Raw genomic sequence first — 10,866 nt, 5'->3', positions numbered from 1 at the left:
CAGAGCCAAGACACGTGACAGTCAAAGGCTCACGTTCTGTGGTCCGCGAGGCTGGGACCCGGTCGATCACGTGACGCAGGGGGGCACTATGGGGTGATGTGAGATGCAGGGCCTCTCACATTACGTACAAATGACGCATTCCCACCCCTTTTGGCAAGCAGATTTCCGTTGAAAGATGCGACAGTTCCGGTCGAGGGGGAGGGTTCTCACGTCCTGGCAGTTTTGCTTCCGTTCGGGGCGCTACAGTTTCCGACCTCTGCCTCTCCCTCGGGCGGGGAAGAGACGCGACCCCGTGCGCATGCCCTGAATCATCCCAGGGGGGCGGGGCCGAGGCCACCGGGGCGGGAGGGGGGAAAGAAAAGGGAATTCCAACCTGTGGAAACTTGGGGGTCCCCGAGGTCGCCTCCTTCCCATTGACTGTGGATGGTGCCAGGGACAGAGCCTCTGGAGGCTCGTGGGAGGTTTTGGGGTCCGCGGGGTGAGGGCGGAGGGGAGTGTCAGAGTGCCAGTGGGGTACCGGAGTTCCAAACTTAGAATCTTGAGGCCCTCGGGGCTCCGGCGCCGGGGAAAGAGAGCTCCGGCCGCCATGCGGGACAGGACCCACGAGCTGAGGCAGGTGAGAAGTCGGGGCAGCAGGGTTGGGGACGGGCGGACGGGGTGGGATCTGGCTGAAATGCAGGACTCCTGGTCTTTGGGGCAGGGAGGGGTGGCTGAGGGCTAGGAAGGAAAGACCCGGAAGCCCGTGAGTTCTGCGGGAAGAGAGCTACAGCAAGGAAGTGATGCCAGTGACCCTGGCCCTGGCAGGGGGATGACAGCTCGGACGATGAGAACAAGGAGCGGGTCGCGCTGGTGGTACACCCGGGCACGGCGCGGTTGGGGAGCCCGGACGATGAGTTCTTCCAGAAGGTAAGAGCCTGGAGTCCCGGCCTGGATTCACGAGGGAACTGGAAGACCTGAGGAGCAGCGCGGTCTGGAGTACCCCCATATCTCCTTCAGCCCTCTCGGTCACCCTCCCCAGGTCCGGACAATTCAGCAGGCTATTGTCAAGCTGGAGAATAAAGTCCGAGTGTTGGAGAAGCAGCAGGTCACCATCCTGGCCACGCCCCTTCCCGAGGAGGGTGAGTGAAACCCCGGGTGCAGAACGCACGCTCAGCCAGAGGGATTGTGGGGATTGCAGTTCCAGGCAGGTGGTGGCCAGGAAGATTTGTTGAGGTATAGGATGCTGTTTGGGAGTCATGGCTTTCTTTTGTTCAGGTATGAAGCAGGACTTGCAGAACCTGCGCGACGAGATCAAACAGCTGGGGAGGGAGATCCGCGCGGAGCTGAAGGGTGAGCTCCTAGGACCTCAGACAGATCCTTCCCTCTGTTCCTGCCCAGCTCCTGGCTTATGGGGAGTGTGTGGCCCAGAGAAGCCAGAGATATATCCAGGTCACACAGCAGGCCTAGATCTAGAATCTCTGTCTCCTGGCTTCCAGTCTACAGTACTTTCTCTCTTTTTTTTTTTTTTTTTGAGGAAGATTGGCCCTGAGCCAACATCTGTTGCCAATCTTCCCCCATTTTTTTTCTTTTTTCTCCTGAAAGCCCCCAGTACATAGTTGTATATCCTAGTTGTAAGTCGTTCTAGTTCTTCTATGTGGGATGCCACCTCAGCATGGCTTGATGAGCTGTGAGTAGGTCCACGCCCAGGATCTGAACTGGTGAAGCCCAGGCCGCCAAAGCAGAATGCACGAACCCAACCGCTGTGCCACTGGGCCGCCCCTCTATAGTACTTTCCATGGCACATGCCTGCCTCTTGAGGCTTTATTTGTAATGAAACCATTTACTCCTACAATTTTTGCTGCCCAGTGTGCATTCCTTGGGCAGGCAGATGGGGGTTTTGTTAGGAGGCCTCTGCGTACCTGTGAGAATTCTCTGATGTATTGCAAAGAAAAATATAACTTTTCTCTTGTCAAAAGTTCAGAATTAGTCATTTTATGATAAATTATATCCCCACCCCCAATCCTATGGAGATAAACACCTCTCTTTTGTATGGCTGGGGTATGGCCCTGGCCTTGTGTCCTGGTCCCTAAATGATTTTCAGAAGCCACAGGTGAAACCCCTCCCCCAGCAATACCCTTGTGTCTTCCCACAGCCATAGAGCCCCAGAAGGAAGAAGGTGATGAGAATTACACCTCGGTCAACACGAGAATGAGAAAAACCCAGGTGGGTTTGTTATTCCCAGAACTAGGTCATTTCAGTGTTTTATAGATCATTAGATGGCAGAAGTAAGAAGGAAGGGCCCTTCCTTCTTATTATCAAGTCCAACCTGATGATTTTCCAGATGGGGAAACTGAGGCTTAGAGAGAGAAAGGACTTACCCAAGTCCAAAACCCAGGTCTCCTCACTCCTAATCCATTCTAACACCCTGCCTTCTCCTCCATTCAATGAGAAGTTGTTGAGTCTCCAGACATGACCTGGGCTTGGCTGTGGGTAGACATGCTTTCTAGGAGCCAAGATGGGGAGTTAAACTTGAATAGGTGACAAAGACATTACTCAGGTAGGACTTGGTAGCTAATGGCTCTGCTCAGGGAAGAAGAGGGAGCAGTCATAAATGACTGGGAGGTTTCCTGCCCATGTGACAGGGACATCCTCTGCCCCATGGGCAGAAGTCAAGAAGTCCAGAAGAGGAACTTCCCTGGGGGAGGGAAGGTCACTGAATCACATCTTAGTAAGGAGATTTGAGGTGATGTGACCAGCCCCCTCTGGATGCCCAGTGAGGAGTGGTTTGGAGTTTATGGAGGTCAGAGTTGGAGTAGGTGGGCCCAGAGTTCAGCACAAGATTGAATATGGAGCAGTTTGGGCATCTTGAAAGGATACAGCTGAAGCCAGGATAGCAGATGTGTCTCTGAGGAAGGTAGTCCAATGAGCACATTTAAGGCAATAGGGGAATGGACAAGGCGAGAAGCCGTTTCAGGGGGAGCCTGTGATGGTCGTCAGTGGTCGTCAGTGTGAGAGGCTGACGGCCCAGGTGGACCTGTAATCTGGGCGGCAGGCTGACCTCCAGGCCCACTAGCACACCTCCCAGCTAAGCAATAAAACGGGTGTTCCGCCAGCATTCAACAGATTTATTGAGTGAGACAATCACCAAAATAAATAAGTAAATTATTTTAGAACAGAGTAAGTATTCAGGAAAAAAGAGCAGGAGAAGAGGGATTGAGAGCGCTGGGAGAAGGCAGGTTGCAATTTCAATAAGGTGAAGAAAACTTCATTTAGAAAGTGACATTGGAACAAAGACTCAAAGGCCTTTGTGGGGCCCGAGCATTCCAGGCCGAAGGAACAGTGAGTGCAAAGGCCTGAGGTGGGGGTGTGCTTTGTTCAGGGAGGAGTAAGGAGCCCACTGTGGTGGAGGGAGGGAGGGAGGCAAGAATGGGAGGAGGTAAGGCCAGAGGGGAAGTGGGGGGAGGGGCAGGTCATGGAGGGCCTTGTAGGCCCTGGGAAGGGCTTTGGGTTTTACTCTGAGAGAAATGCGGGAGCCTTTCAAGGTTATCATAAGGTGGTTAAGGCGGCAGCCCCTATACCGGCTCATGCTGTTTGCTCACTGTAGCCGTGGGGATGCTGAGGCCCAAACCAGGCAGGGATCCTCCCAGGGGTACCTAGCCTGTGTTCTCCATCCGTAGCATGGGATCCTGTCCCAGCAATTCGTGGAGCTCATCAACAAGTGCAACTCGATGCAGTCCGAGTACCGGGAGAAGAATGTGGAGCGGATTCGGAGGCAGCTGAAGATCAGTGAGTTGTGGTGCCCGGCCCACAGGGTCAGGTGACCTGACCCCCGCTCTGAGCCTGGCCTTTTCCTTCACAGCAAATGCTGGAATGGTGTCTGATGAGGAGCTGGAGCACATGCTGGACAGTGGGCAGAGTGAGGTGTTTGTGTCGAATGTGAGTGCCCACAGCCAGCTTCCCTCTCCCAGGCCTCCCATCCTCTCTGATCCCTGGCCCTTTTTGATTGAGGGAATACTAAGGCCCAGGAGGGAACAAATTAGCATGCCTAGAGTTACTCTTCAGGGCCCTGGCCCCAGTTCTAGGCCTGAGGACTGCCCCAGAGCTCAGCAGGTACTTCTTACCTGCTGCTGGTTTCCTGATGACCTGTCCCTCCACTCCTGTCCACTCCCCAGATACTGAAGGACACACAGGTAACTCGACAGGCCCTAAATGAGATCTCGGCCCGGCACAGTGAGATCCAGCAGCTTGAACGCAGTATCCGTGAACTTCATGAGCTCTTCACTCTTGTGGCTGCTGAGGTGGAGACGCAGGTGGGTGCCCTAGGCAGCCGGGTGGGCGTGACCCAGCCCCCAGATGGCAGACCAGGTTCAGTCAGAACCCCAGCCGTGACTGTCAGCCCACCTCCACCCTTAGCCTCTCTCCTGAGGCTTTGGTTCCCTCCAGGCTGGGCCATGCCCCCAGACTGGCCCTTACTTCCACCCTTAGCCATGCCCCAGAATTGTGTCTGCCTCCACAGCTATCCAAATGACCACTCTTCTACATGTTGCATCCAGCCCTAAATTGAGCCCACCCCAGGAATGGCCCCAACCTAGGCTCCTCCTCCACCAATAGAATATGCCTTTATACTGCTAAGTGCTCCAGTCAGAGTTGCCCCCAGAAGGCCTGCCTCCTAAAACCTGTGCCAGGTTGGAGTGGGAGGTGGTCTTCTTTCCCTGGCCCTGCTTGTACTGGGTGAGGGGAGCTTCCAGCCTGGTCCCATAGGAGCTGACCCCACTAGTGCTGCAGCCAATGCCCTTTTGCAGCTGGGAGTCATGGGGAAGGGATTTCATTCAGTAGAACCAGGACCTGAAGGCTGGTGGTGCCATGAGGAGGCAGGGATAGGGAGGGCTTCACAGCAGCTGGGAGACAGGCCTAGAAGAATGGGTGAATTCAGACATATTTGTGAAAAGGTATGGGCCATTTAAAGCACTGGGCTTCAAGCCACCACTGCAAATAGAGGTTGTCTGAGGCAAGGGAGCAGGGCAGAAGGGACCATGTGATGGAAGGGGGCCTGGAAGCCACCCTCAGGAGTGTGAACTTTTGTCAGATGTGGTCCTGCCTCCATGTCTATGTTAGTGCAGTGTTTCTGCCAGGAGTGTCCTTCAGTCATTTGGGGCTGGGGTGGGCAGGCAAAGGGGCTGCTGAGCCCTCCACTCCTAGTCATCCCTACCAGCCTCAACTGCCCACTCGTTCGAGTAGGGGGAGATGATCAACCGGATTGAGAAGAACATCCTGAGTTCAATGGACTATGTGGAACATGGGCGGGAAGATGTCAAGATAGCCCTGGACAACAAGGAGAAGGCGCGGAAGGTGAGCCTCCCCTCCTCCCGTTCCCAGCCCTGGGTGGCCCTCCCTCCCCTCCTGAGTGAGTTTCCCTGACACCCTCCTTTCCCACAGAAGAAAGTCTTGATTGGCATCTGTGTGTCCGTCACTGTCCTCATTCTGTTGGTCATCATTGTCATCGCTGCATTGGTTTGATAGCGTCGCGCATTCTTGGTGAGATATTATGGGCCTGCCCCCTGGCCTGCCCCATCCCTGGCCCCAGCCTTTCCTCCTCCCCTTAGACCCTCTTCTCCCTCCTTCCCTTGCAGGCACTAAGAGCACCAGGGATCCAGGGTCTGCCTTCTGTCTCAGCAGCTGGGGGTGGTGCAGGACAGAGCCTCCAGCTGGACCCCCTTCCTCACACTGGCCCTGTGCATAGAGGCAGTTTTTCTGGGGTTGGCAGCCACTCATTCAAGGGGGCCTGCCTCCTCAGGCCACAATGCCTGAGGGAGGGCCTGCAGTGTCCTGTTTGGCTGGGACACATGGTTTTGTAAGAAATTAAAAAAACGCTTGGAGACTCCCCTGTGCATGTGTGTTCCTGGAAGGGCTGGCCCAGGGCCTCCAGGTATCCAGCCTCTCCACCTCCTGGCCATCCTTGGGGCCAGGCTCAGCCCAGGAAGGCTCAGATCAGACTGTTCTAGGCGCTGTGACCACAGCAGGCTGGCACTGCCCTTCCACTCTCCTACAGGAATGAATAGGAGCAAGAGGGGGTAACACCCACATCTGGCTCAGTACTGTCCCTGGGGAAAGACCACTGTGAGTACCTAACTCGGAAGCAGTGAGGCTGGGCCAGGCCAGGCTGGAACACAGGTGAGACGTGTGTGTGGCATCGGTGGACATTCCTGAGGCCAAAAGGAAGAGGCACCGTGAAAAAGTAGTGGAGTAAATGAGGTTGTTACTTTGGATACAGTGGATAGGGGACAGCCTGTCTCAGAGGTGGTGACATTTGAGTGGAATGTTAAATGAGGAGGAGCCAGTTATGGGAAGAAGCAGGGGAAGAGGTTGCCAGGCAGAAGGATCAGCAGGCCAGGCCCTGGGCCCAGAAAAAGGCATTGCCTTTTATATAAGAGTTCAGCTTAGAGAGCCAGCAACTCTGGATCAGCACACTTAGTTTCTAAGGGGTTATCTGGCTGAAGAAGGTAGAGGTAGAGGAGACTGACCTGTTTTCTGTGAGGCACCTGTGCTCCAGGCCCTAACTCTAAATTTCTAAGAGTTCCAAGTCCCATGCCTACTTTCTGGAGCTGGATGTGGCGGCTGTCCCCAGACACGTGGTTTCAGGGGTAAGCCCGCTCCCGGTTCCAAAGCTTGGTTGGAGTGGGGCGGCGCCTGACCCAAAGCAGGTCTGGCGGCCGGGTTCCAGCTGGCCGGTCCCATCCCACTTTCGATCCCACAGGCCCCTGCTGCTGTCGCCCCTGCTGCTCCTAGCTCCAGCCCATCTGGCCGCAGTACCTCTTGCTTGGGCCGCCGAGTGTGGGGCACACACGTGGGTGCCGGAGTGATGCGAGTCCTGGAAGGGCTGGACATGATGTCGTTGGTGTAGTCTCGACCCCGCCCCTGGACCTGGGCTTGGGGAGGGGCCAGAGGGCGGGATTGGGCCCCAGTGACACGCGACCCCTGCCTGGTCTGTCTCCATCCACGGCTGGCCGCCCGCCTGCAACGCCTCCCTGTGGCCCTGGAGTGGTCGTTGTACTGCGCCTGCGCCAAGTCTGAGTGTATGGGGCGTGGCTGAGGTGGTGGCCCACCGCAACTGGGAAACGATTGGCCAGCGGACCTAAAGATTGATCCTGAAGAGCATCGGGATTGGTCTGTAGGGCGTCCTAGGGGAATGAGCACCCCAGTATTAAACAGCAATTAGACGTGCGACGCTGGTATGGGCGGGGCCTCAGAGCGATTCGCCAGTCGCACCCAAAAGTGATTGGATCACAGAGCGCAAGGGGCATGATCAAACCTCCAAAGGAGGCGGAAGGCCATGCTCTTGTGAGAGACTGGCAGGAGTAGTGAGTCAGGGACTGTACTTGAGAAGACGTGGCTGGGTCCCCAGGTCCGGCTCCCAGCCGCTGAACTTGCAAGTCTGGGAGGGTACCCACGCCTTCGTCCTGCCTGAGATCATGTGTCCTGTGTACAGATGAAGCCCTAAATGCCTACAGGAAAGAGCTCCTCATTCTTAGCAGTGTGCAAACACAATCTGGATGTCCACCCGATGGGAAAACTGTGGGGCCGGACAGATCCTGCCCTGATAGAAGACTGATTTGGACACGAGGACTCTGGGTTTCTCTGATTCTCCATCTCTTGCCCTGTGGCCTGCATCTTCGGCGGAATCCTGTCCTGTTGGTCGCCTTTGCCCTCTCCCTCACCTTTCTGCCCTCAGAGTAAATAACTGCACGACCCGTGGCACCTACTGGGATCTGATAGAGACGATCAGACCTATGCAGAGACTATGCCACATTTATGTAATTGGGTGTCCATGTGCTGCCTATGACTTCTGCTTGGCCATACTGGACAGCGCCACCCCTAAATGGCTGCTTATCTGTCTCACTCAGGAAGCTGTCCATAACCTCCTGCAAGAGGCGGCTAGATGGCCAAGTGAGGCCTCGAATTCCAAGCTCAGTAGTTTGAACTTTTCCTTGGCTAGGGGACCCATGAAAGGTTTTTGAACAGGTGAGTGGCAAGTTTGGAGCAGACGTAGCAGACAAATGGACCCATGCACTGGAGATTTCTCTCTTGTGTATACCCCTTCCATGTGGGAAACAAGACTGAGTGAGGAGCTAAGGGCAGGTTTTACACTGAAATCCTGGCTTGGCTGCTGTCAGCCCAACTTTCAGGGAACAGGGTCTTGGTTAGTTGTGGTTTTTCCAAATCCATCTTGCATCACAACCTTTTAGCTGCAGCTCTCTCTCCACTTATTGCCTCATTCACTCAATATTTCATGGTTCAAATTCCCAAGAAAAGGAACCAGATTGGTCTAGGTCAGGCTACATTGACCTGCCTATGAGTTGTCTCCCTTGAGTCAAGACTTTACCCTTGACCAAGATGAGGCGTTACATGGTACAAAACGCTGCAGCAGAGTGTGTATGAAGGAAGAGTGGACAAGCTCAATGATTGACATTTCTGGTAAACCCTGTGGTAAATTGTATTATTGTTCCAAATATATAACGTCCTTCCTACAGAGCCCCTCACTATAGGCAGATTATACATTCATGCCCCCCTTACAAAAGGGTTGGCTATATGACTTGCTTTGACCAATGGAATGTGAGTAGAAATGTAAAGTACCACTTCCAAGTAGAAGCTTTAAGCACCAATGGTCTTAAAAGAGAAGGGAAGTCTGGCAGCTTCTCTTCTCTTTTCCCTCTGCCATGAGTCTGGCAATTTCTAGATCAAGACTTCTTCAGCCTGGAACCCAGAATTAAGATGACGTGAGGCTGACCTGTAGTCCACCTGTGAAATGATGTGTGATGTCAGTGAGAAATAGACTTCTCTTGCTGTGAGCCACTGATGTGTGGAGTTTAGTTGGTACCACATCATAATAAGTCTAAACCAACTGTTACAGAACTCGTATCCAGAAGCGGGGTGCTGCTACAGGAAAAAATAAACCTGAATTATGTGGCTTTGGAGCTGCACAGTGGCTGGTGAGGAAGCTATCATCAGAAGTTGGAAAGATGGTGATGTGTGTTATGCAGTGGTGAAGCATTTGGTTAAACTCTAAGCTGGAAATAACTAAGAATATAAATGTCCAAATGAGCTTGGGGCTTTAGGCAAAAAAATTGGGAAAGAGAGTATTGGTGGCATGCCTTGATTGCTGTTGGGTGCATTTGACAAGTTACTATAAGAAAGAGATGACTCAGAAACTAATTGGCCAGTTTTTAAGCAGAAATGGAAGAGAATACAGAAACTCCAGGCAAGTGATCTACATTTTTAACCAGTGAAATATACAACTTCTCCCAAAGGAGTTAGTAGACTCCATTTGCCTACAATTAAGTCCAAAGAGAGAGGCATGTCTGAAAAGAATTGTGGGTTTGGCTGTTGGCCCATGGAACTGACTCGAATCAAATAGAGAAGAAGCCCCCTCCTCCCCGCCCCACCCAACAAAAGGCATTACCTTGCATTTTTAAAAGACCGTGAGTGTTCAAGACTTAATATGACCTTGAGGGATCTCAAATTTCTATGGGCATGAAGGAGACCGAGAAAGCTGCTCTACTTCAGAAAGTCATAACCTCCAATGTCTTCTTAAATGTGGCCAAGGAGAATAAATGGAAAAGGATACGCCACTCTAAGGGCAGAGCCAGTAACATGGGGAAGAACCAACTAGGGAACTAGTCCCAGGAAGCAGTCCCACTCCCAGGGAAAGCTGGGAGACCTTCTCAATATCTCCCTAGCAGGATTGTAGAATTACTATGGACCAGTAACTTCTGTGTGCCTCCCATTCTTCCTTCTGAATGGGAGTGTTTACTGCCATTATCCTGCCCCTGTTCCACTTCATATGCTGAATGTGGTGGCGGCGGTGGTGGCGGAGGGCAGAGATAAATTGTGTTATATTTTGTTTGTTTGTTTGTTTCATAGATGTCTGGATCAAGAGAAGCCACATATGCACCTGATAGAGAGACTATTAGAGATCTTGGACTTGAGCCTGATGCCATGATTAGATGGGTCATTTGGGTGGTCTTCCTTGAGAAGAGGATGCATTTATTTTGCACATGGAAGAAACACAAAGGCAGTATTTGTGACAAAGAGGACAGACTGGAGAAGATTTTACAGTTGTTCAAAAGACATTCATTGGTCCTCCCTACGGGGTCCCGCCATATGAAAAGATTATAAATCCCCACTCCACTGACATCAGCTTTTGGCCTGTGGCTTGCTTTAGGCAATGGTACTTGGGTAGGAGTAATATATATCACTCCCAAGAAGAAGCTTTAAGAGCCATTGTGGGATCTGCCAACTTTCCTCTCTTCTCTCTATGTCTTGAGATTGAAAGTTCCAGATTGAGGCTGTTCCTTCAGATTGGATTCTGGAATGAAGATGACGTAGAACAGAGCCTCAGCTGTCCCACGGAGGACATGGAATTGCATGAGAAAAACACATTTGTTTTTGTGAGCCACTGAGATGGGGGGTTTTTGTCACTGCAGCATAACTTGATCCTAGCTGACTGCACTCTCTATTCAGTTCTCCTTTCCTATCACCATGATAGTTGGTATGCCAAAATGAGTTGTCGTGATGCTGTGAGGTCTGAGCCTTTGTCCCCTGTTCTGAGATGTTTACCCTCAGGTCCTATCCAGTGAGCTTTCTTGATTCTTGCTGGTTCTTGGCAACTAGTGGTAGCTGCTCATGTGAACTAGAAAAACATCTGGGGGCATGGGGCCCCAGACCTTCTAACATCAACTTGGTGCCTAGTAAATTTCAATCTCACACACATCGTAAGACCACAATGGCACCATTACAAAGGAACTGTCCAAAAGGAAAAGAGAGAGAGAAAGTAAAACCCAAACTCACCTTAACTGCATGGATATCCACCCTTCAGAGCAGCCCCAACAT

The 10,866-nt window shown here is 52.5% G+C and overlaps 1 protein-coding gene across 2 annotated transcripts; it reads left to right on the top strand.

Annotated features, from left to right (window-relative positions):
- Positions 1 to 362: 362 nt before the first annotated feature.
- Positions 363 to 5,860, top strand: STX4 (syntaxin 4). 2 transcript variants are annotated; one of them, XM_058569572.1, is made up of 11 exons: positions 363 to 616; positions 805 to 906; positions 1,019 to 1,118; positions 1,255 to 1,329; positions 2,132 to 2,202; positions 3,657 to 3,765; positions 3,839 to 3,915; positions 4,152 to 4,289; positions 5,218 to 5,328; positions 5,416 to 5,514; positions 5,610 to 5,860. In XM_058569572.1, the coding sequence occupies exons 1-10, from the start codon at positions 587 to 589 to the stop codon at positions 5,494 to 5,496; spliced, it is 894 nt and encodes a 297-aa protein (XP_058425555.1). In that variant the 5' UTR covers positions 363 to 586; the 3' UTR covers positions 5,497 to 5,514; positions 5,610 to 5,860. The 2 variants fall into 2 exon arrangements, with proteins under 2 accessions (XP_058425555.1, XP_058425554.1); XM_058569571.1 differs by having other exon boundaries at positions 997 to 1,118.
- Positions 5,861 to 10,866: the final 5,006 nt, after the last annotated feature.

Source organism: Diceros bicornis, chromosome 26 (assembly GCF_020826845.1).
Source record: "Diceros bicornis minor isolate mBicDic1 chromosome 26, mDicBic1.mat.cur, whole genome shotgun sequence".
NCBI classification, from domain to species: Eukaryota; Metazoa; Chordata; class Mammalia; order Perissodactyla; family Rhinocerotidae; genus Diceros; species Diceros bicornis.
The sequence above is the reverse complement of the archived record's forward strand: the minus strand, read 5'-3'. Positions and strand labels throughout refer to the sequence as shown.

Excerpts from the sequence above, each read along its gene's own strand:
- STX4 (XM_058569572.1), top strand. The coding sequence starts at position 587 with ATGCGGGACAGGACCCACGAGCTGAGGCAG. Across the intron at positions 1,119-1,254 it reads CACGCCCCTTCCCGAGGAGG|GTATGAAGCAGGACTTGCAG; the intron begins GTGAGTGAAACC and ends TCTTTTGTTCAG. Across the intron at positions 3,766-3,838 it reads TCGGAGGCAGCTGAAGATCA|CAAATGCTGGAATGGTGTCT; the intron begins GTGAGTTGTGGT and ends TTTCCTTCACAG.